Source organism: Pipistrellus kuhlii, unplaced genomic scaffold (assembly GCF_014108245.1).
Source record: "Pipistrellus kuhlii isolate mPipKuh1 unplaced genomic scaffold, mPipKuh1.p scaffold_m20_p_4, whole genome shotgun sequence".
NCBI lineage: Eukaryota > Metazoa > Chordata > Mammalia > Chiroptera > Vespertilionidae > Pipistrellus > Pipistrellus kuhlii.
Window position 1 is genome coordinate 13,834,403 of NW_023425540.1, and position 26,753 is coordinate 13,861,155.

Here is a 26,753-nt window from a genome sequence, read left to right on the forward strand (position 1 = left end):
TTACAAAAATCTTGGTACTCCGGGCAACTATCATATGTGCTTATAATGTGTCCCCCAAAATGTATACACACTTTAACAGCTGATAGCTTTTTGAAAACAAAATGTATTTTAATAAACACTTCCTTTGCAAGTATTCAAAGAGTGTGTATACATTTTTTTTGAGGGGACACTCTATATATCATTATATATGTTTAATTTAATTCAAAACATCTGACACCTGTAGGGAGAAACTGCTATGTGCTTGCCTCCCTACACAGACATTTGCTCTGGGCATGTCCTGGTCTTTACTAAGATGCAATGTTATAAAACTCTAGGTATTTACATGGAAAGGAAATAAAACATTAAGAAGAATTTTCTTTTTCCATTTCATGGAGGGAAGACCAAAGGGCCATTTTAAGGCTCCAGAAGTGCTATATAAATCCCCAAGAAAAGGTAGTAATGTATTAAACAAAGAATAACACCAACCACAAGATAATACTTAAAAAAAAAAAAAAAAAAGAATCATAGAACCAGGGAGAAAATACACTTCCTGGCTTGGAACCTCTTAAAAAGTTCTGAGTCAGGAAACCTCCCGCACCAGGGCGGGAATGTCTTTGGCTCCCCAGTGGCTCCCTGCTAAGTTCCCCTCAAGTTCTACCCTCCTTCTCCCTTCCATTCTCCGCCTCAGTCCCAAACTTTGGAGGAGGATGCCAGCCTCTATTCCTGAGATTGCCGGACACAATCAGACTCTCTGAGGCATGTTTGTTTTAAGTGCCCCTGCACCCAAGACAGGCCACATTTGCAGGCAAAGCCAAGGGATTTCCAAGGACGCCTGAAAGCTCATCTTACACACCGCGGGCCAAGCCCGCAGAGGAACAATAGCGAATGCCGCCAAGAGCACGTTCCTTTGCTCAGAGTGGTTCGCGGGTGGCGCAGGGGTCCGCGCGCGGAGGCTGGGGCCCAGAGCCAGAACCCCAAAAAGGAGCGCTGCCCCTTTAAAAGGCCGCGCATCTCGGGTCCGGCCTTCCTCCGGGGGCTCCAGCTGTGATTGACGCTGGGCGGCGAGAGGAGGCGCCTGGCGCTAACAAAAGTCCGGCCCGCGGGCGAGCTGCGCCGGGCCGCGCGTCTCTGCTGCTGGGTCGGGGCACCCGCAACAAGTGGCCGCCGCGCCCATCCCCGGGGAAGTGGTGGGCGTGCCAGGGCGCCGGGAAGAGGCGGGCGATCCGGGGAGTCCGGCCACCCGTGCGGCTCAGCGCCCGCCGCGGGGGGATCGGGGCGGGCGGATGGGGACCCGGCGGCGGCGGCGCGGCGAGCCTCTGGGCGGCCCCGGGGCGCGGGCTCTCCGCCGCGTTGCGCCCGCCGGCCGCGATCGCGGATTCTAAGAGCGGCGGCGGCTGCCCCCGGCCCCACCCGGAACCATTGGGGGTGCCAGGAGGGGACCGAGCGCCCCCTCCCATCGGAGGAGTGCAGGGGCCGCTCGCAGCCGGACCTCGGCCCCGGAGCGCGGGGTATGCGCGGCTAACGGTCCCGGCGGACGGGCTTTCCTCGGGCGGAGCGCGCGGGCGGTGCGCCCCAGCGATGGAGTGTCCCGGGAGGCGGCGGGCATGACGGCGGCAGGATGGGCGCGAACAATGGCAAACAGTACGGCAGTGAGGGTGAGTGGGCCGCCCGTCCTCGCACTCCCGGATCGCGCCCCCCTTCCTTTCTCCTCGCCCGCGGCTCGGGGAAGGAAGGTCCTCGCCCGCCCGCAGCGGTGGCGCACACCCACTGGGCACTCTGTCACCTTCCCTTTGGCACCGAGTGCTCAGGCGCCCCGAGGATGCTTTCCCACCGGGGGTGGGGGAAGAAAGAGTGTCCTTTTAAGCAACTTCCCAGATTGTCTTTGGGACGGCTCAAGTTGCAAATGCCTAGGTGTTTCTGAATGCCTTTGCCTCAACTTTCCCACCCTGGGTGTCTGGGATTTAGGATGATGGTTTGGCAGACGGTGGAGACCTGGAGACCGTTTTTTTCAAAGAAATAACGAAGTGAAAACTTTCTCAGGCCTTTGTGCTCCAGTCCGCTCTCCAGTAGCAGGAAAAACTCCTGGAAAAAAAAAAAAAAAAAAAAAAAGTAGTTAAGTTTCCATTCTCTACTCCCGGACCCTGGGTGACAGCTCCGTGAAACTGACCACCTCTGGGCCCTTTCGGGAGGCGAGGAGTGGCGGGGGGCTTTGTCTGATTCTCTCGGGCTCTAGCCGGGCAAAGGACCATCTGTTCCGTGGGGCTGGAAACTGCACAGAAATATTGCCTGTCAAGTGGGAGCTTGGAAGTTGGAGAAACTTTAAACTCCACCTCCTCCTAAAATGATGATGGATGTGTGGGTTGGCTTCCTCCTCGCCCCTCCTCCCTCTCTTTCGCATAAAACTGGAGTGTTGTCACCCCATTGATTAACAGCATGCTCCCGATAGGCGCATGGCAGAGGCATTTTCATAGTTCAAAAGTTAGGAAGGTTGGTCTCTCGTGAACTTGGCTAGAGGGGCGGGGAAGAGCCGGGTCGGTTTTACAGCCCGCCTCCAGAGGAAGGGCCTTTACGGACTCCATCCAGAGCCTGCAGATGGTAGGAATGCAGAAAGGCTAGTCAGCCTGGTGGTGTTTGGGAAACTCCTATCATCCTCCTGGAAACTTTGTGGATGTGACCCTATTCCTTCTCAGTAGCTTTGTGAGATTACAGCAGAGGCCAATCAGAAACACACGCCAAAACACCATCGCCACAAGAGCCTTTTGTTTCAATCATTCTCTCCCAGATCAGCATGTTTTGAATTCCACATACATGTGAAATACATATATTTCCTTATTCTGGGCAGTTATGTGAGAGATTCTTTTTGGTGACAGTTTCATCTTTAGAAAGTTAAAAGGTGGTCTTTTTAGATGGCAGATTTGAAAGTATGCCAGGAAAGATGATTGGAGAATCTTAGCCACACCCCCAAAGTTTTTAGAGTTCATGTTTTAAAAGCTTGTCAAAAAATGGAAGACGGAGCGTCCTTATTCCGAGTTATTAAAAAGTGTTCAGGGAGTGAAGTGTATGCTTGTCAGTTCTGGGTGTGCATACGTTATGCTACTTGCATACTATGGGCGGGAAGGACAGCCTAAGAAGTATGCCGAGTTGCTGCTGCTCTGGGTTCTTGAACAAAACCCCTGCACACTCCCCCTAATCCTCTGCAACTTGTCCGCATATCCCAGCGTTCTCATATTGTACAGTGTGTGGTGGGTGACGACTTCCTGTCTGAACAGCAGAGTTTTCAACCCTTGGGGAGAGCAAAGGAGAGACAGAGAACTAATGTTCTCCAGCTGTTATCCGTAAATGCTACCTCTGCATTTTCACTTCAGCTGAAGTGAAATTTTACTGGGATCAGATTTAGGACGTTTTACAGGAAAAACCTCTGGCTCAGCTGATTCCAGGAGACCAATGGGAAGGTTGGGGAGGTTAACAATTTTGGCTGGAGAGGACATATTGTGTTTATTTGCATCAACTCTGCTTAAATGCATGGAGAGTCCTCTAATAGGTGAGGTGGAAATAGAGATACAGAATTAACAAGGATTTCAATCTTTTCTCCCCCACTGACACCTGGTCTCTCCTAAATAGGGTTTTAACACAGGTGGGGTATGGTCAATTGTGTCCCTCTGTGTTAATGGAAGGTAACATTTATGCAGATAAGCCTTCTGGAATTTTCTGCCATCTTTCTGTTCTAAACAATAAAATCTCAAAGCAAGTGAAAGCACCCCCTAGACATCTCTATAGACATCGAAGGCAGAAGCAAGACAGTTTTAGTAGATTTAGTGCAATTTAGGCATGGTGTATTTCAAACATTAAGGGGGAAATAACCAATAAAAGCATATCCATAGAATGCATTGAGATCTCTCGACTCTAATACACTGATGTTTGTATATTCTTTAAACATTTGCAATTTAAGTATATATTTTACAGTTGACACCACCATGTAAATGGGAGCCCCCCGTAAATTTTACAACAGGGTTGAGTTATTACAATATTTAAAACTTCAGCATTTCTTTTGCAACCTACTTTCTCTTGTTCCTGGAAAACACCTTTTTTTTTTTTTTTTTTTTTTTAAATTAAAACAACAGAAAACCTGTCCCCAGACTTACTTTAGCAGGTGAAATGGGGCAGAGACTCGCTGCTTAGTGTAATCCAGCGGCCTCTGTACCACCAGGATGCTTGTCAGAAGTATAGAATCTTGGGTTCCTCCTGGAACTACTGAATCATTTGTCACATGCACATTGGAGTTCGGGGAAATTCCTGTGCAGAGCAGAGCATTGACTTGGGAGTCTGGAAATTTGATTCCAGCTTCAACTTAGCTACTGTGACCTTGCTTAATTCCCCCAAAACTTGGGGTCTTTCTCTTCTAGAGTGAGAAGAGAGATTCCTTTTGGCCTGATTTGTCACAGCCTAATAATTCTTGAGCATGTACAATAGTTATTAATTTTATTTTGCTCTTAAGGGACAAATTTAATAGTGGAGATTAGCCTTGTGGGAGACATGTTATAATAAATAGCGAAGTGAAGACTATGATTGCTTGGAAATCAGTTAATGCCTCTCTTGCTATTGTCATTCTGTTTATCTTGCATCTCTGTCTTCCTGTCATTCTGTTTATCCTTAATCTCTGTCTTCCTCACTCATTGTTACCCCCTTTCTTAACTTAATCAGTTCTAAAATCCCTGTAAATCAACAATAAGTGTTTCCCAAGTATTTTGTTTTCCTAAATACTTAGTGAACATTTAGGTTAATGATTTAATTTGCAACCTTTAGGTAGACTGGGATTTTGCTCCAGGAAAAGCTTACCTTCTAATTTCTGATCATTAGCTTTCTAGAAACATAAGCCAGGTCATGATGGGTATGTTCTTGTAAATTCTTTAACAGAGGGCTGTTTCCCCCCTGTATCTCTTTCCATAAAGTGTGATTTCAGCTCCTGTGTAGAAGTGCACAGAATGAGCGGTGGTGGGTGGTTCAAAGCCATCAGAACCATAAGCTTTGACTCCCGTTCAGCCAAATAAACTAAACTCTGTTCAAGTAGGAAGACAGAAGCTGCCTTCCCTGCCTTTTAAGGTTTCTGAGCCTTACCCTCACTTACTCTTTGGTTTCATTGTTATGTTTACCCTACTCCAGCAGGTCTGAGACAGTAACCCTTACACTCTTAAGAGCTCCTTTGCAAAATCCTGTGTGTTATTGAATTGCAGCTGATGAGGCCACAGTGATGGGGTGTAACCCTTGGCAGCCCTGCTGCTGCTCTCTGAAGATCCTTAGGTTCTTTTTCCCAGTCACAGATCTGTGACCTCAGGTATGAGGAGAGTCAGTTGCCTGAGCACATAAATCATCACAAATCCATCATGACCCTGGGGAACGTATTTTGAAATAATAATAACAATGGCAACTAACATTTATCAAAACCTTATTATGGCCAAGCATGATCCTAAGTCCTTGACATGCATTGACTCATATAAGCCTCAGGTGGATCCTATGGGGAAGGCACTCCTAAGGTCCTTATTTTATGGATGAGGAAACACAGTGCAGAGAGGATGGTCATTTCCCAGGTCCTCCAGCTAGTGTAGGTGGAATTGGAACTCAGGGCCATGTCATTCTAAGCCAGAATCCTTTATTCATTCATTCAACTAATGCATGTTGCTTTATTTCCTACTATGTGCCAGAACTCTTCTAGTTTCTTGGGATATATCATTAACTAGCTAATGATCCGGTCCTGTCAGTCTTCTCTTCCTGTGTGTGTGTGTGTGTGTGTGTGTGTGTGTGTGTGTGTGTGTGTAGGGAGGGAAAATGGAATGATTAACATGCGTACACACCCATAGGATAATTCAGTAAATCTTGGGATGCATTCAAAGTAGCTAAATTTTCTGAATAAAGAAAATGATCAGATTAAGATTATTCAAAGCTGGGAAGAAGGTGTTGCAATTTTAATTTAGATAGATCACCCGGGTGGGCCTTATTGAAAACTTGGTATGTAGACCAAGACGTAGAAGAAGTGAAGGGCTGACCTTGGAGGATTCATGGAGCATGTTGACTGTTACTTTGAGCCACGGTGTTATACCGAGGTGAATTCTCTGTGCTGGAGAGCATAAATCATCATTGTATGCAAGGGTTGTGTCATCAGTCTTCCATAGTCAGCTGCTATGGGACAAAGTCAGTCTGGCCACTGAGCATAATTTTTTGCCTAGAGTCTTTGCAAATACGTTTTATCCAATTATGAGACATTTTGTGACTGTTTTTGGGGTCAAGAGGGGAGGCCTAGGACATGCTCTTCTTGCTATGAAAGGTGGCTGTTGCTTGATTTATTTGATATATAAGGGAACCTCCAAAGGTTTGTTAGTTCTTAGCTAGAAGTATGTCTTTGTCTTTTGTTTCCAGTAAATAAATTTATTCTGATAAAAATCAGAAGATAAGGCATATTGATTCCACTGTTCCATTTAAATCATAGTGTTAGCACAGCTAACAATACTATCTTTGATCTGACAATGAGAAGATATTTTCAGAGATTTGGGGAATTCTTTTGCCGGTTTAAAATAAGAGAAAGAAAAGAGAGGTAACTTTTCTTTGTCCCCTTGGGAATTAACTCACAAAAAAACTTTGTTTTAACTCCTTCTTCCCTTTGAAACAGAGTGAATTCTGGCTTGATTTTGAACAATTAATAATCACTCTTTATATTGAATTTATTGAATTGGCACTGGTTAACAAAATGATACATGCTTTAAGGTGCACAATTCTCCAACCCATCATCTATACCCCGTATTGTATGTTCACTACCCCAAGTCAAATCTCCATCCATCACCATATTTCCCCCATACCCTTCTCCACCTCCTCCATTCCCTTACAATCACCACTCTGTTGTCCTGGTCCATGAGTTCTTTCTCTTTTGCTCAATCCCTGCCCCCTTGCCACCCAGCACTCCTTTCTCCCCATCCAGTAGCCCCTCCCTACAGATGTCAGCCTGCTCTTTTTCCGTGAGTCTGTCTCTATTTTGCTTTGTAGTTCAGTTTGTTCATTAGATTCCACATATGAGTGAAATCATATGATACTTGTTCTTCTCTAACTGGCTTATTTCACATAGCATCCTGCTTTCCCATTCCATCATGCTGTCACAAAAGGTAAAAAAAAAAAAATTAAAAAATCCTTTTTTATGGCCAAGTAATATTCCTTTGTATAAATGGTACACAGCTTTTTTTATTCTCTAATCTACTGATTTGCCCTTACCTATTTGGTATTTCGAAAGCTGCTTAAACAGCTTTGTTTGAGTCTTTGACTGGTGGGACTTTGTAGATATCATGTATCTTAAGATGACGTTAGGGATGTATTAAAATACATGACAACATCTTAAATAAACTGCACAGCGAATACATTTTCTGAATCATGAAGAAGGGAATAAATGGAGTTTAAAAATGTAATACATTAAAAATAGTACTTGAAGAGTTGTCTTGAGGAAAATTAAATTTCATAGTGCTGAGCAAAGACCAATGTAAGTTATTAGGAGTTAGAGTTGGCTAAGTGTGAGGAGGAGCTAATGATGAGAGCTGTCCCATCTGAGAGAGGCTCCCTAATAAGGCAGTGAGTCTCGTTACATGGAAAGGCAGTGATCACAGTAAAGGATGTTGTGCCAGAGATTTTCTGCATTGGGTACGGGTGGATTCTACCATAGAACCTTATACCAAGTTTCCTAATTAACAGGGAAATCCACTGATTTTATTTACTTCCCTGTTTTTCTGCAGGACATTTCTGCACCAAAATTGAGTTTGATAAATGACTTCTATTTTCAGTGCAGTAATGGGTGCAGACTCTACCTATAGCATTGCTACTACTTTTGTTATTACAAGTACATCTACTAAATTTGAAGCCAGATCCTTAATTGTGCTTACATCCCATGCCTTGAATGAATGCTTTGACTCTGTATATAAGACTTTTAATTGGTATTACTGGTCAGTGCTATTTGAGCAGAAGCTACAGGCGGACAAGACCACACAGTGACACATTTTTGCTCAGCACACATTCCTGTGCAGCAGGTGGTGATAAAGTCTGTGGCAGCTGAACTTTCCCAGAATGTAGCTACAATTTTTGTTCTGGTTATAGAAATGCAGAGGACTTCTTCCATTTGCTCATTTCAGTGCTCTCTAGATAGAATAAGACTTACTCTAAAAGTTTAGTGTCTAACAGAAGCTGGGGAGGATGGCCAGTGATCTCAGAATAAGAAGGTAGGGGCTCACTCACAGGAAGACCCCACTTCAGCAATGTGCTAAGTGTGGCTGTGAGGGATAAGGGGGAAGTGTATGGAAGAATAGAACTACTGTCTAAATAAGGAATATCTAAAGGATGCATGTGAGTTCTAAACCAAAACCACAACAAAGCAGGTAAATTGGAGGAGGAGGAGCTTACACCTTTGGGGAAAACGAAACATTTTGTTAAGAGACTCCTTCTAATTGTTCCCTCAGATCTTCATGTTCTGTTTTTCATGTCTACTTCATGAAAAGGGACTCCTGCGGGTTCTGTAAGTGAGGACCTCTGAAAGCCTCAAGGAGGGGCGTTGATACCGGGCTCCTCCCATGCTTGCAATGCTGCACCAAGGAGAATGGAGGCCTGTGGGCAAAGACTTTCAACATATTCTAGTTAGTACCCCAGAGACTCCAGCTTTCACACCTCAGGCATGGATACTCATTAACCATCTCTGAATTTTCCTTGCTAATGAAATATAGACATGTGGTCAACATTCTCCCTATTCCATAGTCAAAGAGGTGGAGACTGTGTCTGAAAATCTTTACTAGGTTTGTGCATTAGGTGTGCCCATTCTATCAATCCCTATTTAAATGCTAACCCTCCAACAAAATGAAAAACACTTGTTAACACTGTGAGAGCTTGTAATTGTAACTTTAGAAGCCCTGAGCAATGCGTATAAATGTTATTAAAATATTTTTTTCTTTGCTACCCTTTCTGCGGTAAATTCCTTTGCTGCATTTCCCCCGGGGCAGATATAGCAGTGGAAAGAGTATCAAAATTTCTAGAGAAAAATGTTAGCAATTTTTCTTATGCTTGTGGACTGATCTTCTGGCTTTAAGGAACTCATTATGAATCTTTTTAAATTCATTTTTGGCCTTGCAAAATCAGGAAAGGCTACTTATAGGTGCAGTTGAACCCTTTGACCCATTTGAGAACTTGAGTCAAATTGTTGGGTTATTGAGTTCAATCTAAGACTCAGGCCAGGTCTTACCTGTTCCAACTGTCAGAGGTAATTCAGACCTCAGGAAGAAGAATAGGCCTGCGACTAATGATGCAGTGGATGGAAGACCATAAGAACAAGGGAAGGAAGAAGAGAACCAATCCAATGGATGGGAATTACGGCATTGATTGCCTTCAAATATAAAGAGCAGACTCAATGTTGTACTCACCTCTTTTTCCTTAAAACTATCTTAGCTCTCAGAACAAAAACATTCATCATAGATATTTGGTTGGCATGGTTATTGCCAAATTTATTACATTTTTGGCCATTTAGGATGAGTTGATATCAAAAGTCATTGAGGTTCTATCATGGTTGTGATAGAAATTCATCCTGTTCATTTAGTTTTTGATTGCTTTACTTTTAATTCTGTCCTTTAGTTAAATTTCTATTATTTATTTATTTATTTATTTATTTATTTATTTATTTATTGTTTCTTTATGTATTGCTCATCCTACCACATACTCACCTTGATGTGAATATTTCCCTGTTCTTCTTATAGTATGTCCTCAATATATATTTTTTGATAGACAATCACTTGAAGATGAATCTGAAGCCATGATCTTTACTGGATCTAAAAAAAAGCTTATGAAAACCCTATCATGTTTTCAGTGAACTTTTCTTAAACTTTGATATTTTACTTCTAAAATTTTTTTTCTCTAACATGTTTTCTTCTGAGGATATTCTAACTTGGACTGTTATTTTCAACATTGTGGTTCTACCTCCTTATGGTCTAAAAATAGTTTAATTTGTATACTTAAGGGGAAAAAATGTACTTTTAGCATCGCTGAAGACTTTTCAGCTTCACTGATTTACGGTATTGTTGACAACTATTTTCAGTGATTAGTATTAAGTAGGATGTTACTGTATATTATTGAAAATCACATTGTTCAGTAATATTTGTTTAACTGATTAGAAATTGAGTTTATATATCATTTAAGTAAATCATTAATCTAGAACTCAATTTAAAAATTTGAACTTTAATCATTCCTTTTTCTGTGTTTTCTCTCTGGAATAAAAGGTTATAGGATTATGAATCTTTTTAAATTCATACAAGGTGTCCCAAAAAATGTTCACACACTTTAAGCAATAATTAATTCAAATGGGTTAAATCTGAAACAAAGGAAACATCAATTGAGCTAACAGTTGTTAAAGTGTGTATACATTTTTTTGGGACGCCTTGTATATTGAACTACTTTATCGCATCTCTATTTTAATCTTTTTGGTTATATAAAACTAGTGCTCCAGTGCACAAATTCATTCGCATTGAAAGGAAATTAATTAGAAAGTGGCCAGAGGGGTGGTACTGGATGAGATGGGTTAGACCTGCCCTGGAGCCAACATCCCTCAGTCCTTCCCCAGCTGGCCATACCTGGGGCAGCACCATGGCTCATGGGGTGTCAGAATGAGCAGGGTCTCTCTGGCAGGTGGGAGTCTCTTGGCCTGGCCTGTGGGCATTGGGCCAAAACTGGCTCTCCGACATTCCCCAGATTGTGAGAGCCTGGTGCTTGGGTGCCGCACCCCAGAATCAGGCTCCCTCCTCTCTGGTTCCGGGGTGCGTCACCCAAGAACCTCTGCTGCCAAGTCACCACAACTTGGCAGCTCCTGCATTTAGCTTCTGCCCCCTGGTGGTCAGTGCACATCATAGCAAGTGGTCAGAGTGTCTGCTCCCGGGTGGTCATTGCACGTCATAGCTACTGGTCAGACGGTCAGATGGTTGCTTAGCCTTTGATAAATATAGATAATAAAAATTATTTTGTTCATTATGTAGATTCCACATGTAAATGAGATACGATGATCTCTGTCTTCCTCTGTCTGGCTTATTTTACTTAGCACAATAATTTCCAGGTCCATCCATGCTTTCACAAAAGGTAAGTGTTCCTTTTTTATGGCCATGTAGTACTGCATTGTATAAATGTACCACAGCTTTTATATTCATTCCTCTACTGATGGGATAAAATTATTACAATTTTATCACTGTGTGACTGCTTCCCTGAGCCATGGCAACTGCTGTCTCTATGCAATCTACCTTCTTTCTTTTTCATGTGTGTCTAGTATGCTAGGAATAGTTTCCAGTAGAGCTTCTATCTCTGGCTTCCCACATAATTAAATTCAGAAGTGAAATAATCAAGTTGGAAAAAAAAGGAAGACATTATTGAGCTGTAAGGTGTATGGATGTGTACACATATATAAGACTATATTTACCTAATCCTTTGCTATAAGTTAAACAAAGTACTATGTTCCTCACATCCTTATTTGTAAATGGAGAGAAATACATATTCTATAAGAATTTAAGAAATTCATTTAAAATTACAGTATCATTTTTTCCTTATTAACATGCTATCTGTTAGAGGAACAGTGTCAGACATAAGGTTGCCATAAGACTCAAGCAAAAGAAGAAGTACATAGTCCAACACATGAGCTATTCTGAGTTGGAACTTGGGATAAAGGTGACTGAACTTTATGAACAAAGGACTTGAAATGGTTTTTAATTTTTAGAGAGATAGAAATGTCAATAATGAGAGAGAATATTGATTAGCTGCCTCTTGCATGGCCCCCAATGGGAATCAAAGCCACAACCTGGGTATGTGCCCTGACCAGGAATGGAACCTCCACCTCCTAGTTCATAGGTTGATTCTCAACCGCTGAGCCATGGTGGCTGGGCTTGAAGTGGTTCTTGACATGATATCCATCCACTTGGAACTGCGTGTTTTAGTTCATTTACCCGAATGTGTGTCCAGTTCAGATGAATAAATCTTGTAATATCTCATTGGTGGGAATTTTACTAGGCCTGGTGGACATTTGTTTAAAGTGATGCAGTATAAATTCAGATGTATAGGACACATTCATATGCCAAGGATCAACAGCTGCTGTGTTGGTTGGAATATATATATTATATAACCCCATTTGGACAATATTGTGCATACGACTATGAAAGTATTGATAAGTTTTAAGATGACCTTTCTGTTCTGAACAGCTTACAGGTCACATCTTGCTTTGCACCTATTTTGCTTATTTAGTTATATCTTAATAATATTCCCTCTTTTCTGTCTCTCTGAAAGGCCTCTCCTGTTGATTACCCTGCTAGCTTGTTTTGAGAGACAGTATTTCCTTGGGGAGTCTTTCTCCACTCCAAAAGCCATAACAACATGAACTGTGCAATAAGGAGCCAATTTCCTTCCCCGGGTTGTACTTCAAATAGTCATTTCTTTGATACAGGCTAATAAGAACAGGAAAAGTCTCATTTTTAAATGCATTGGTTGGGGTTGCTTTACTTCCAATAAGGGAAATTGCCTCACAAGGGGAAACATGGGTAATAAAGCTACAACTAACTGAATAATTGTATTCAGTCTAATGTCAAAATCCCCAAGCTGTTGCCTGCAAATCCAGTTCAATCTGGAGTTGCTGTGTGTGTCCACTGATGTGTGTAGATTTTCATTTTCTGCTACTGCTGGTCATCTATTCATGCTTAATGAAGATGCATTTCAAATTGACTGGAGATTTTTCATATGTGTGTGGTTCCTTCTCCCTTCCTCAGTGCTAATTGTAAGGCTTGAGGTATTGTTAGATAACAGAAGGACTTTGGACATTGTCCAAAAATGAAATATGGAATAGAATTATGGATATTTGAGTGGTGAAAGTGACCTCTGATCACTTTACAGAGAAAGAGATTGAAGCATAAAGAAATAAAACAACTTGGCCAACATCAAATAGATAGCACAGCTGTGGGATACCAAAGTTGATTTTTTTTTTAGTTCCTGTGTTTCCTTTTAATCCATTATCTCTTCTTCACCATGCTTTTCTTTTTCTTACTTTCAGAATATTTGGGGTGAAGGTAGTAGCTGTCTTACTTCTCTGTCCAGTTAGCATCTCTAGCAATAATCTACTCACACCCTTAGCCTCATAGAGATTGGTCATTGATGTCTTACAGCCTAGAACCTCTCCAGAAATTACTCTTACTCAGGGTAAGGGAGCAGCCTCCATCCAATAACAAGTTGAGTGGGGTACAATTTGAGACCACTCTGAAGGACCATTGTTAGTCTAGAACTTCCCATGGAATTGGCTGAGTTCTTTATTATTATTATTATTATTTTAAATATATTTTATTGATTTTACATAGAGAGGAATTGAGAGGGATAAAGAGTTAGAAACGTTGAAGAGAGAGAAACATTGACCAGCTGCCTCTTGCACGCCCCCTACTGGGGATGTGCCCGCAACCAAGGTACATGCCCTTGACCTGAATCGAACCCGGGACCTTTCAGTCTGCAGGCCAATGCTCTATCCACTGAGTTGGCTGAGTTCTTAATTACAAATGCATCACACACCAACTGCTGTCTCTGTGCAATCCACCTTCTCCCTTGCCTTTCATATGTGTGATCCTGAGGGTACTTCTCTATAAACTGCCTGCACTTTAGATCATTTCAGAGAGTGTTTACTGGGGAACGCAACATAAGACAATGGGAGAGCTGGACTAGAATGCTATTTTGGCAGGGGTCAAGGGCAGGATGCCACTGCTGGAAAAATCATTTTCCTCTTGGGAATGCTGACTGTCCTTAAAAGGGAATATTCAGCGGAAAGCTAATAGACATGCACTGGGTTTCTGCTTCGGGACCTTGTTTATTCCTTTCATTGTATAGATTAGGAAATCAAACCCAATAGGCTAAAGTGACTTGACCAATAGCATGTAGCTAGTTGACAGAGGAGCAAAAACAAGCTTATAGTTCACAGCTATTGCTATTGGTGCTGCTTTTGAAGAGCCATCTTGGAATTTGTTCTGTGCTGTTCTGCTGCTGTAACTCAGAATTGACTGCAGATGGGTCTAGAGACCATTTATCTGTCTGATCCATTTGTTCAACTCTAGCACTGATATCAGACATCTCAATAACTCTTATGTGGTCCTGTTTTGCTGATTGTAGGTATTCATTTACCAGAATCTGTAGTTGGTATTGAGGGGTTAAAACTATAAGAAATAGCCCTAACCAGTTTGGCTCAGTGGATAGAACGTCGGCCTGTTGACTGAAGGACCTTGGTTGCAGGCACATCCCCAATAGGGAGTGTGCAGGAGGCAGCTGATAGATGTTTCTAACTCTCTATCCCTCTATATTCATCTCTGTAAAATCAATAAAATATATTTTTTAAAAACTATAAGAAACAGTTCTTGAGTTAAGGGACCTAGTGGAAGGAATATAATGTACTAGAGTAGGCATAGGTGGCCAAGTAAGCATGTGATGGGAACACCAACCTGGCTGTATGAGCTTTACTGGGGATGTTCACGAGGACTAATGATCTAAGATGAGCTTGAATTGAGTCTGGAAAGATGAGCAAAGGCTGAGAAGGAGGAAGAGGGAAAAACAGAAGGTCAGACAAAGAGGCAGGGGCCAGACAAGTTAGCTAGGAGGGGAGGGAGGAGAGGATGAGCCTCACACCTGGAGAGGTAGGCAGGGTTACAAGAAAGCAGTGTGCAGGTAGGTGGATTGCAGGAGGGAGCCGGTGGCATATGTTTAGCAGGGCAGCCTGGGAGAGATTTAGAGAGTTTCCTGGAGAGAGATGTGTGGATTGCTGTTTCTACTCATTAATATTACAACAGTCCTAGAGTACTTCTCTGATTGATAAATTTTGGAGAAATCAAGTAAATAGCTCAACTCGATTCTGTTTTTCTCTTAGGAAGCAAGGGGGGAAGTTTTTCTGCCCAAGAAGAGACCAGATTTGATCTCATGCTACCAACACTTGGGTTCAGTATTGGCCATTTGACTGTAGACCTAAAACCACAACCTCTGAACTAAAGTTCCTAGAAACAGAGGTGCCATTTTTCTTTCTATCTGCAGTGGCCCCTTTATTATTTCCTTATTTTTTAACTTGGGTAGGAGAAGAGGATGCTATTTGTTGAGCCCCATTGAGATCCCACCAGTAGTGTGGGGTGGGAGCAGCTGAGAGCAGGACAAAGGTGTGGGTTTCAGAGATGAAAAGAAGGTAGAAGGACTTGGTGACTAATTGGCTGAAAGGGATTAAGAAAACTCTTCCTTCTGGCTTGGGTGGTGGGGTGCCATGTTGATTCATATACCTTAACTTTCTAGTTTCTAGTGAGTTGTTTCTCGAGGCCAGGACAGTTACTTTGCCTTCTTATCTGTCCTTTCATCACCACACCCAGGATCTGAGAGAATTTTTCAGGGACTGATTCCCTTGGGCATTTGTTCGTCTAAATTGGTCATTCTTTTATTAATCCATGGTGCCAGCAGAGTTTTGTTAATCTCCTTCTATGTGTCAGCAACCCTACTTGGCCTGCCCATGAGATACAGGGATGAAGAAAATGTTAACTTGTGTGCGAGGAACTCAGAGTCTGGTGAAGAAGCCAGAACAACTTACAGTGGGAGATGGGGGAGAGGGTGTTGGCTAAGCAGTTCTGGAGCCAAACAGCCTGAGTTAGAATGTGTCCTGCTACTTGCAAGACCACTGGCCTCTTCAGAGCCCCAATTTTTCAGACAGCCAAGTCTGTGTTTAACCTCAATGCTATTTCACACTATTTCTAAGTTCTCCCTATTTGGCCCCGTAAACTAGTGGATTGGCTATCAATAAATTCTGCCAGAAACTTAGACAATTGTTTTTGGAATTCGTTTTTAAAACAGGAAATTCCTGTCTATAGCTGGGAGAAGTTGTCACATGAGCAGCCTAAGTTATGCTCTATTTCTCGCTCTTTTGGATACTCCCTTCAGATCAGCACTTAATGCAGGGAAGTTAGAATATGCCTTATTTTTTTTGTGAAGTTATCATTCTGAATTCTGATTGCATGAAAGACTTTAAAAAGAGTCTGAGGTACCTTTTTATAGAGAGAAAGAGAGAGGTGGGGAGGGAGAAGAGGGGGAGAAAGAGAGACACATCATTTGGTTGCCTCCTGAAAGTTAGGGCATGGGAAGAATCGGCAACCCAGGTATGTGCCTTTGGTCGGGAATCGAAACCATGACCCTTCAGTCACAAGACTGATGGTCTAACTGCTGAGCCAAACCAGCCAGGGTTGAGCTATCCTTTTATTATGGCAATTCTGGACATTCCTAGCAAGAAGGGAAATAAAATATTAGTGTGATTTTAAAGAAGACCTGGTATAATAAGAGGGTCACTGATTTGTAGTGTTCTATGTCATTTCATATATCAGTAGACTTTTTAATAATTCTAAAATTGGTGGAGAAAATTCCTTTGTTTCAAGAGTCCTCAATTTAATGTGAAATACTACTCACATACAGAAATTGTGTGTGTGTGTGTGTGTGTGTGTGTGTGTGTGTGTGTGTGATGTATACGCATGTATATACATTATTGTTCTTATTTCAGTAGTCAAGATCAAATGAGGTGCTATGTGCCAGATATTAGTACATTTATTTGCTATGATTTTAGTTTGTCTCCCAATGTCCAACACTACCAAAGTTGAAGAAGACAGTTGACTTAGTTAGGAGGTGGTGCAAAAATAGTGATCAGATTTCCCAAAGGATAATATTTGCTATATTTGAAATTACCATGATTTAATTAGGAACAAAATGCCTCAGTTTTAGCCTATAAGATTTTGTTTTTTCTGTAACATGAGAGAAATATTTCTGTATCCTTCTATACAGAAATATAATTAAAATTAAAGTCTTATTAGTTTTTTTAATAATATGGTATCTGTCCTATAAGAGAATGTGATAGGCTCTTTGTTTATATCAGAGAACCCCTAAGTTTAAAGCTGGGTAGTACTCTCGAGATGACTTGGTCCAGAGATCTTATTTTGGGGACTAACTGGAAACTGAGGTACCAAATGCTTGAAAAGATTTGCTATGTAATAATGTCCCATATGTAGTACAACAGAGCATGTGGCCAGGAGCACAGACCTGGTGCCAGGCTTGCTGGGTCTCATACTGGCTCAGCAAATTCCTAGTTGTGTGATCTTGTGCAAGTTACTTAACTAACCTCTCTGTGCACCAACTTCTGCATCTGGGAAATAGAGTCCATAACAGTTATTTCCACCAAAAGTTTTTGCGATATGGATTGAATTAGTAGATTAAAAGTTATAGTGTGTGGTACATAACCCAGCTGCTTACTGGTCTACTATAATCTGTGTTTCATTAAGTCTAAGATGGATCAAGTCTGCTGCTTTTTCCATCTCAGAATGTCTGAGTGGAAGATTTCACAAAATACACTACAATTTGCCTTTAAGATAATATTGATTATAAGATGGAGTTAAATGGGCAGTGAGGGGGTGGAGTTTAGAATCAATTGAAAAAGATGCTATCATCATCACCACTACCACCATCATCATCGTCGTCGTCATCATCATCATCATCATCATCTAGCTGGTCTACATCTCCTAGTTCAGTCCTTAGTTCATTATTCTATCTTGTACATCTGGGTAAGAATCTGCATCTGTTTATAAACTGCAGTTTTAGAAACTTTCACTTTAGGCAATAAAGTTTTTAGCTGTTTATTCTGAGCACATAGAGTCTACTTCTCTGTGGAAGATATCACATAAAATTCTTGTGACAGTTAATTTTATATGTCCAAGTCCTAAAAGACGGCTGAGTTGATGCCCCATCTCCTATCTTCTTGGAGAAAGGGAGATAAAGACAGGCCCAAATCCACATGAAAGAATGAGCATTCTTGCTCTGCTTGCCCGCTAAGAGGGTGATAGAGCCACATGTCTTTTCTTTGATTTATTATTGCTTTATAGTTGGATGGGTTAAATCTTTAAGCAATGATACATTTCTTTGTGCTGAGCAAATAAATATTCCAATTCAGCTGAAGCTTTTCATAGTGATTAGAAAAAACTTTTTTCATTGCTTGTAAAATTCATCCAACAATTAAGGTTGGAGTATCCATTTGTGAAGATTACTAATAAATTCAGTCTGGGGTGGAAACCATGTAAATTGTATATGTGTGCTTGTAAATCTCCCACCAGAGTGGGCTTTTGTGAATACATTTAGAGCTTTGGACCAGACTTCTTTGTTTGATTTGTTCCTTCATTACTATTTTATTATCTGTCCTCCTTCCCCACTCCCTCCTTGCCCTATCTCTCATCCATGGTTCTCTCTTTTCTCTTGCCCTAACCCCTCCTGCCACTCCCCTCTTGCCCTAGAAAATCCCCTTTCCCTTTATGCCTGTCTTTCTCCAAAGTTTATGTTTGACTGTTGTCTCTGGGAAGATGGCCCAGTTTGGTTTATTTGTTTCTTATAATTGTATTCAGTGCCTCAGTTACATGTTTTAGATGCATGTTTGAAATGTTATTTGTCTCCTTTATACCACAGTATTTTCCTGGAGTTTTGTAGTATTTTAAAATATAAATGCAAATTTGACCTCTCCAACATAGGGTTGTACAAAATGAATGCCCTGGATCAGAAGCTATTCCAGATATCCCTACATTAAGTTTTACTGCCCCAGGTCTCTCTGTAATGGAAGAAAGATAGTAACTTATTGCTTAGCTTGATTGTTGCTAACGGTTTTGCATTTATCTCTTCGACAGGAATAATCTGCTGAGTTTAGTTTTATGGAAGATAAATGCATTGATGATTGCGTAAAAATCCCAGGTGTCCTTTATGTTGAAATATAAGCTAGTGTCAGCTTTAAAATGGTGGTATGACCTTAAACACATCAAACTTAAGTCTTAGCTCAAAGTCTATTTCTACTTTGAGAAATTGTGATTTGGGGCCCTCTATTACTCTGTAACCTTCCAGCAAAAAACTCTATAAGCGTTAAAATATGGATCTTTCTATGATGATAATGGGTCTTCCTAATTGTTGTACAGTCATAATTTTAGATGTTCCAGACACTTGCATTGTTCAATAAAAAACAACAAGTCACATGTGGCTTTAACTATTTTTTTAAAATAATTTTATTGATTTTGTACAGAGAGGAAGGGAGAGAGATAGAGAGTTAGAAACATCGATGAGAGAGTGTCATCGATCAGCTGCCTCTTGCACACCCCCCACTGGGGATATGCCTGCAACCAAGGTACATGCCCTTGACCGGAATCGAACCCGGGACCTTTCAGTCCCCAAGCTGATGCTCTATCCATTGAGCCAAACCGGTTTCGGCAGCTTTAATATTTTTAAGTACAATTAAATAAAATTAAGTGTTCAATTCTCTAGGCCCCACGGTAGCCACATTTCAAGGGCTCAGTCTCCACATGTGGCCACCCTACTGGTCAGCGCACTTACCATCATTGAGAAACTATTCCTGGATCATGCTGTTACAGACATCTAAGTTAGGCTAGATGGCGCTAATGAGTACATTTCATGGAGTTGATTAATTAGGCTAAAAGGAAGCTGCTTTCACAAGAGATTACAAAATAGGTAAATGAGATAATTTTTTAAAAGTTGTATACAGTATCCAGGAGGTGAGCAGTCTAGCTGGCACATGGTGCTCTTCTCCCTAAGTCATATTAGGAGATGTGGTTCCTTCTGTCTTTCCGACCCAGCATTCCCATGGCATACCTGCATATATGTGGCCCCGTTGATAGGGAGAACAAGAGTTGCTCAGGGCAAGTGGCTTTCTTACAGGTTGAAAATGCCTGAGACACTGTAGACATCACTTGTTCACATCCTGTTGACCTAACCAGAGCTCATATTCACACTGCAGGGGAGGCTAGAAAATGGGGCGACTAGTTTGCCAGCATCTGAGCAGGGTAGACTATAACTGTGGAGGAAGAGGAGAGTGGATGTTTGCCGAATGACCTCATGTTCTATATAAAGATATGACATTTAAGGTGACAGTAGTTCATTTGCTGTGGCTAATTTGTAGTTATTCAGGAGAGATGTGCACTTAATTTCAATAGTGCTTAGCTCTCTGATTTTATGTTATCGTTCCAGTGATGTAAAGTGGAACGTTTTATGCACCACGATTTGCTCTTCCATCTGCTAAATAACCTGAGTGTGTGGAGTGGCTCAGGTATGAGTCTCAGGTGGGACCACCGGGCTGTGATTGCCATGTGCTTCCAGTGCTGGGTGGATTTGAGGGTGGAAGAAACAGACACTTGCTGTTCTGTTAAAACCTTGCTTGACTCTGTGGGGAAATATACTTAAAGGAATTAGTTTTATGGCCTATTAGTGTGAGTAAATGATGGTTTCTTCTTGGGAGGTAGAAGAGCTTATTTCTATAATGAACCGATATACCTCTTCTAGAGAAACCAAAGGCATCCTTTCAAATGGTGGAATTGTATTTTAATGTCCTCTTTCTCTTTTAGAATAAAAATGGTAGCTATCATTGTATGTCTGTGTTGGTTTCTCAGTGATGTGCTGCTGATGACCTTCCTTCTCCTCACCCAAACCCAGTAGAGTTAAGAAGTGTTAGCATGTACTGTGCAAAGCTAGTGTTATTATCTGTTGGTTATAGCTTGAAACAATAATTCATGCAATTGCATTAATTGCTGTGGGACAGGAAATTCCCTCTCTTCTTGTTATTAAAATGTTGAATCTTATCTCTTCTCAGTGTGCTAGACTCTTTTATCCATTTATCATGGGAGATTAAGTGATAATACAGGTAACTTTGCCTATATTAATCTTTCTGAAGCTGTTATGCATTGTAAATTATGTCCTGTCCCATGGAGAAATGACAAGGAATGGCGAAAGGGCTACGGAAAGGGAAGATGTCTAAATAAGATGATCAGGGGACCCATGTTGTCTGCTTTCCCAGGTCCCAGTACCTGTGACTTTCATCATCTGCCCATTAGCTTCAAAATTTTGAGTGTCAGGACTTTCTAATGTTTAGCTCCCCACAGAAACCCTCTATATAACATACATGTCTGTTGTCATGTAATTTGAAATCTGGCTCTAACACTTATGAGCATGTGATCTTGAGCCAGGAAAATAATCTTCCAGTGCCTCAGTTTTTCTATCTTTAAAATGAGAATAAAAGTACCTCATTCATAAGGCAAAGGTGATATTAAAAAAATATTCTTTAGATTATTTTTTAAAGTTTATTTTCACTTATCAATGACATACAATATTAATTTCAAGTGCACAGCATAGTGAGTAGACATTTATATATCTTAGGAAGTGACCACCCCTGTAAGTCTAGTACTGATCTGACACCATACATAGTTAATACAATACTAGAGGCCCAGTGCACAAAATTAATGCATGGGGGAGGAGGTGAGGGTCCTTCAGCCTGGCCCCTGCATCCTCTCCAATCTGGGACCCTTCGAGGGATGTCCAACTGCCAGTTTAGGTCCCATTCCGCAACCAGCAGCCGGACATCCCTCTCCCAATCTGGGGCCACTGGCTCCTAACTGCTTGCCTGCCTGCCAGCCTGATTGCTGCCTAACCACTCTCCTGCCATCCTGATGTGCCCCAACTGCTCTCCCTTCCCGACCTGATCACCCCTAACCATCTCTGCCTCGGCCCCTACCATCATGGCTTTGTCCTGAAGGAAGTCAAAAGTCCAGAAGATGTCCAATCACGTGGTCTAATTAGCATATTACCCTTTTATGAGTATAGACTAGTGGCCTGGTGCATGAAATTCAGCCCAGCCTACACCCTCTCCAACCTGGGACCCCTCGAGGGATGTCTGACTGCCCATTTAGGCCCGATCCCAGTAGGAACTTGGACATCCCTTTTACAATCCAGGACTGCTGCACCCAACTGCTTGCTTGCCCACCTTCCTGATTGCCCCTAACCACTTCTGCCTACTAGCCTGATCACCCCATAACCACTCCCCGGCTAGCTTGATTGATGCCTAACTGCTCCCCTGCCATCCTTATTGCCCCTAACTGCCTTCCCCTGCAGGCCTGGTCCCCTTCCCTGCAACTTCTCTCCCCTGCAGGCCTGGGTCCCCCCACCCCACAACTCCCCTTCCCTGCAGGCCCAGTTGCCCCCAATTTCCCTCCTCTGCCAGCCTGGTCATTCCTAACTGCCCTCCCTTGCAGGCTTGATCGCTCCAAACTGCCCTCCCTTGCAGACCTGGCCCCTCCCAACTTCCCTCCCCTGCTGGCCATCTTGTGTCCACATGGGGACAGCCATCTATGACCACATGGGGACAGCCATCTTGTGTGTTGAAGTGATGGTCAATTTGCATATTACTCTTTTGTTAAATAGGATCATTGACTATATTCCCTATGCTGTACTCTACAGCCCAATGACTATTTTTGTAACTGGCAATATGTGCTTCTTAATCCCTTTCACCTTTTATGCATGAGATTAAAAATTCCTAAAGTGAATTAAAAGTTTCTAGAACATTGTAAACACCTTACAAGTGGTACATAGTCTCTATACTTATTCAATTTAGGTACATCTTTAAGTAGAGAAACTGTCGCTCTCGTAGAGTACTGGAGAAGGCATGTCTCTTCATTTTTATATTGTTACTAAAGAGTGATTCTGACCTCATCTATTTAAAAAAAATGTATTATTGATTTTTTACAGAGAGGAAGAGAGAGGGATAAGAGAGTTAGAAACATCGATGAGAGAGAATCATCGATCAGCTGGGGATGTGCCTGCAACCAAGGTACATGCCATTGACTGGAATTGAACCTGGGAACTTCAAGTCCACAGGCCGACACTCTATCCACTGAGTCAAACTGGTTTCGGCTCATCTATTTTTAAAATTCATAACAATACTGTTCCTTTAACATGGTACCTTAGAATAAGATTCTGTCTTCTCTATAATGTCCTAGCTGTGTACTTCATTTTGCAAATGAGGTCATGAAGGTGAAAAAGTGTAGTGACCTGTGCAAAGATACAGTTTAGTTGCCAGGTTGTACTTTAGCCCTGTTCTCTTGCTTTTCAATAGAACACTTTTTCTCTGCATGTCTATATTGCTCTGTGTGTGTGTATGTGTGTATGTGTGTGTGCATGTATGTGCTTACATATACATTCATTCCTGTACACTGAGTGTCCAGATTATTATGATCTCTGAATGCATAATTAGCCACTCAGTGTATAGGGTTTATAATAAAAGACTAATGTGCAAATTGTTCCCTCTACAGGTAAACCAGCCAACCGCCCATGTCCTCTTCTCCTGGCCAGGCTGACCAGACCCCACCCATGCACGAATTCATGCACCGGGCCTCATACATACATACATACATACACACACACACACACACACACACACACACACATACATGGCCAGATTATTATGTGTTCAGAGATCATAATAATCTGGCCATTCAGTATATACAGTTTTAACCAAAGGCTCTATACCCCATGTGTCAAACACAAGGCCCGCGGGCCAAATCCGTCCCGCCAGGCCTTGCAATGTGGCCCGCACCGCGCTTTCATCACTGCACTCCACTGCGTTTCCATCACAATGACAGTTTATGACTGTTCAGTAAACCATTCGGCCCGCGATTTAGGCTGGATTTTAGATTTTGGCCCCTTCTCTGATTGAGTTCGACACCCCTACAGTCTATACTATAAGAGAAGGTAAAGGGAGAGAAATTATTATATGTATAGATGGAGGAGGATCCCACAGAATGTGATGAGAAGAGAGTTTTGAACAATTTGAAGTTTGCCGACCTGGACCCTATGTTAAAGATTCTAGTTCATTAGCATCTCTCTGACTCACATTTGGAAATAAACAGCCTCCTGCCTGCAAAGTATTGCACGATGTTATCTGAAATATGAAAGCATTAGAACGTATGCCTCCTGCTGTTTAGGAGCCTGAATGCTTGGGCTTTGTAGAGTAGAGGACACATATACATAAACACAGTGAACAGTTACTAGTATGAAGTCACCCACCAAAAAGTAAAAGGCTGTTCTGTGTGCTCGTTGCAAATGAAGTGGAAGTGGTGAAAGAAACCGGGAAGGAATGAGGTCATCTGCTGTGAGTAGGGTGCAGGAGGGACTACTGTGAGGGAAACCTGGATTTTGCATGAGGTCAAAGGAACTTATGTAAGGGATGGAATGTGGGATGGGGCAGCCATTTGGGAGAAATGTCCATGGCAGTCAGGGTCATGGGCTGGAGCAGGGATCCTGGGCAAGGACTACACAAGAAGAGTCGACATGGATTATTCAGTTAACTAAGTGGAAACTCTCCTGAGGATTCTGTTATGTTAGCTCATTGGCTTATACCTCGTCTGGGGAGAAAAGCAGAGTGCCTGTTTGTGGGAATAGGAATTCCAAAAGCATCTTTTGGTTGCCCTTAAAGGTTTGGTTAACATCCAAGGCTGGGAGGAATGATCAAGAAGCCATTTAATCAGTGTAAAACAATGAGTATCTCATGTCAGAATCTCAAAACAATTAGAGGCTTTATTCAAAACAGACCTGGGCCACTCCAAGGAATAGGGGAGAGCTTGCTGTTCCACTAGAGGGAAGCCGGCTTAAAAAAAAACAAAACAGTGCATCCACAAATAGAAGAGGAACATTCCTGCATAAAATCCAATCCCAGCCAAATGAAGAGTGTAGGAGCATGTCATCGAGAGGAATGGAAAACCTCATAAGCAAATCTAGACTGAGAGAATTAAGGGGCATAAAAATGTATACTCCGCTGAGACTGTCCTGGCTCATTGGCTCCCTGTGCCTGTGAGGATCATCTATGCCAAGGAAGGATTGCAGCCTTCCTAGAAAGTACTTGAAGCTATTGTAATCTTCCTGGAGTGTTTACAGGGTCTAGACTCTCAACATCATTCCTGGGTTTATATCAGAAGGAATCTCCATCCTTTTCTAAATTGGGTGGAGCTATAGAAATCTTGCTGACTATTCACTTTGCAGTAGTTCAGTTGGATTATTGATCTTCACACATGTTGATTTGTGTGGGTTTTTTTTCAGACTAAATACCCTTAACATTTAAAAATACAGTTGTATATTTTTCCATTTTTTAGTTTTTGTTTTGCTTTTAAACTGCTTTGAGTTTAAAGTAACTCAAATGTGAAGTGAGATTTTCGGAATATAAGCCTTCATCAGTAATGTAAAATTTAGGTCTACACACTGTCCCACCTTTAATCATTGTAGTTTAGTATCACAAGGGCTCAATTTAATTTAAGACCAAAAGAGTCAATTGAAGAGGGAAATAAAGTACCCAATGTGGTTATTTGTTTTTGTCAACATGACATTTGTCTTTACAACTTAACTAATACCAGAAATTACCTTGTCAATGTTATTTTGCCAAAATGATTTTCACATTCACTTAATCAGAAATTAATGCTAATGTGGCTCCAAGTGCTAATAGTTTATCTAATGATAACTCTCATGCATATGTAGACAAAATTTATCCTTTAACCTTAAAGGGCTTTCTCCAAAATATTCATTACAAAACATTTAGAGGATATAAGTAAGCAAAATGTGTGAAATTACAATCATCATCATCTCACTACCCAGAGATAACTACTGTTAACATTTTAATCCATTTTATTTCAGTTATATGGTTCATAAACTTTATTCATGGAAGTGTTTTTAGGGTATTTTAAAACAGAACATCATAGAATTGCAGAGTTGTAGGGGATCATGGATCATCTGGTACAGCCTCTTATCCATTTGTCTATGGTACAGTGTTATATTCAAAGACACTCTTTGTTGGTGTTACTGGCTTGGGGCTGAGTATGTGATGCTGATAAATTACTAACTTCTCTAAGCCTTGGTGTCTTTAACTATAAAATGGAAGTGCTTTTATTCATAGGTTTCTGTGACAATGACATGTTTTGTATAAAATGTTAACATGATGTTTGATATATAGTGAGTGTTAGATAAACCTTATTCCTGGTTGTTATTCAAAGTAAACCATGTATATCCAAATACATTTGATGAATAAGTTTGTTCAGTGTTGTGTAGTCACTGTGTCTTCTTGTAGTGTCTAGTAGACATAAAAATGAAGAGCCTTTGTTTCCTGAAAATCTTACATATGAATAGAGCTCTTCATATTAATATAAAATAATATTGCCCTCCACCATTTAAAAAATACTTCAAAGTGAGAATTAACACTTCTAAAATAACCTGACTAAAAATTGGTTTAGTTTGTTAGGGGAAAGAGCTATGACAGTCTCTTCATTTGTGTAGATCCAGCACTGGGATAAAGACCGTATTTCTAAGATAATTTTTGAGAATGTATTCTAAGGAACAGATTATTGTTTCTGTCAGATATTTCCTTGGCTACATTGAAAGTTAAAGGATATACAGTAATTAAGGCTGAATAAAAATCATCCTTTTAAAAATCTTACTGACCAATAGGGACCACAGTTGCCTTGTCTTCAGAAATAAAATCTCAGTGACCAGTGTCCTCTCTCATGGGCTCCATTTCCATCATTGTCCTCTAGCATCTGCTCATCTTTTGCCTGTACCTTCTAGATCCCTAGCCAGAGAACAAAGAGGTTTGGCTTCCATGTCTTTAGAGGGTGCATATCAGAGTTAAACTGTTTTTCACATCCATGTTATGAGTCAGACACAACCAGGGCAGTGGTTGTATTCAAGAACCACTTAGGGCTTAACATTAACAAAATTGTGCCAATTGGCTGGATATCAGAATAAAGAAAAGTCAAGGTGTCCCCCTCGTTTCTGACATAGAGGCATGGTTGAATGGGGATGCCATTCACTGAGAAAGTAAATGCAACAAAAGAAGCATGATTTGGGGC

At 41.4% G+C, this 26,753-nt stretch overlaps 1 protein-coding gene across 2 annotated transcripts in view; it reads left to right on the forward strand.

The window, feature by feature from the left end:
• The first annotated feature begins 1,025 nt into the window (after window positions 1–1,025).
• Window positions 1,026–26,753, forward strand: part of FBXL7 (F-box and leucine rich repeat protein 7) — a 282,611-nt gene continuing 256,883 nt past the window's right edge. Inside the window, exon 1 of one of the 2 annotated variants that reach the window (XM_045571112.1) lies at window positions 1,026–1,634. In XM_045571112.1, the coding sequence (XP_045427068.1) occupies window positions 1,598–1,634 (37 nt within the window). In that variant the 5' untranslated portion in view covers window positions 1,026–1,597. The remainder of the gene's footprint in view (window positions 1,635–26,753) is intronic. The other variant, XM_036409441.2, reaches the window with a different exon arrangement.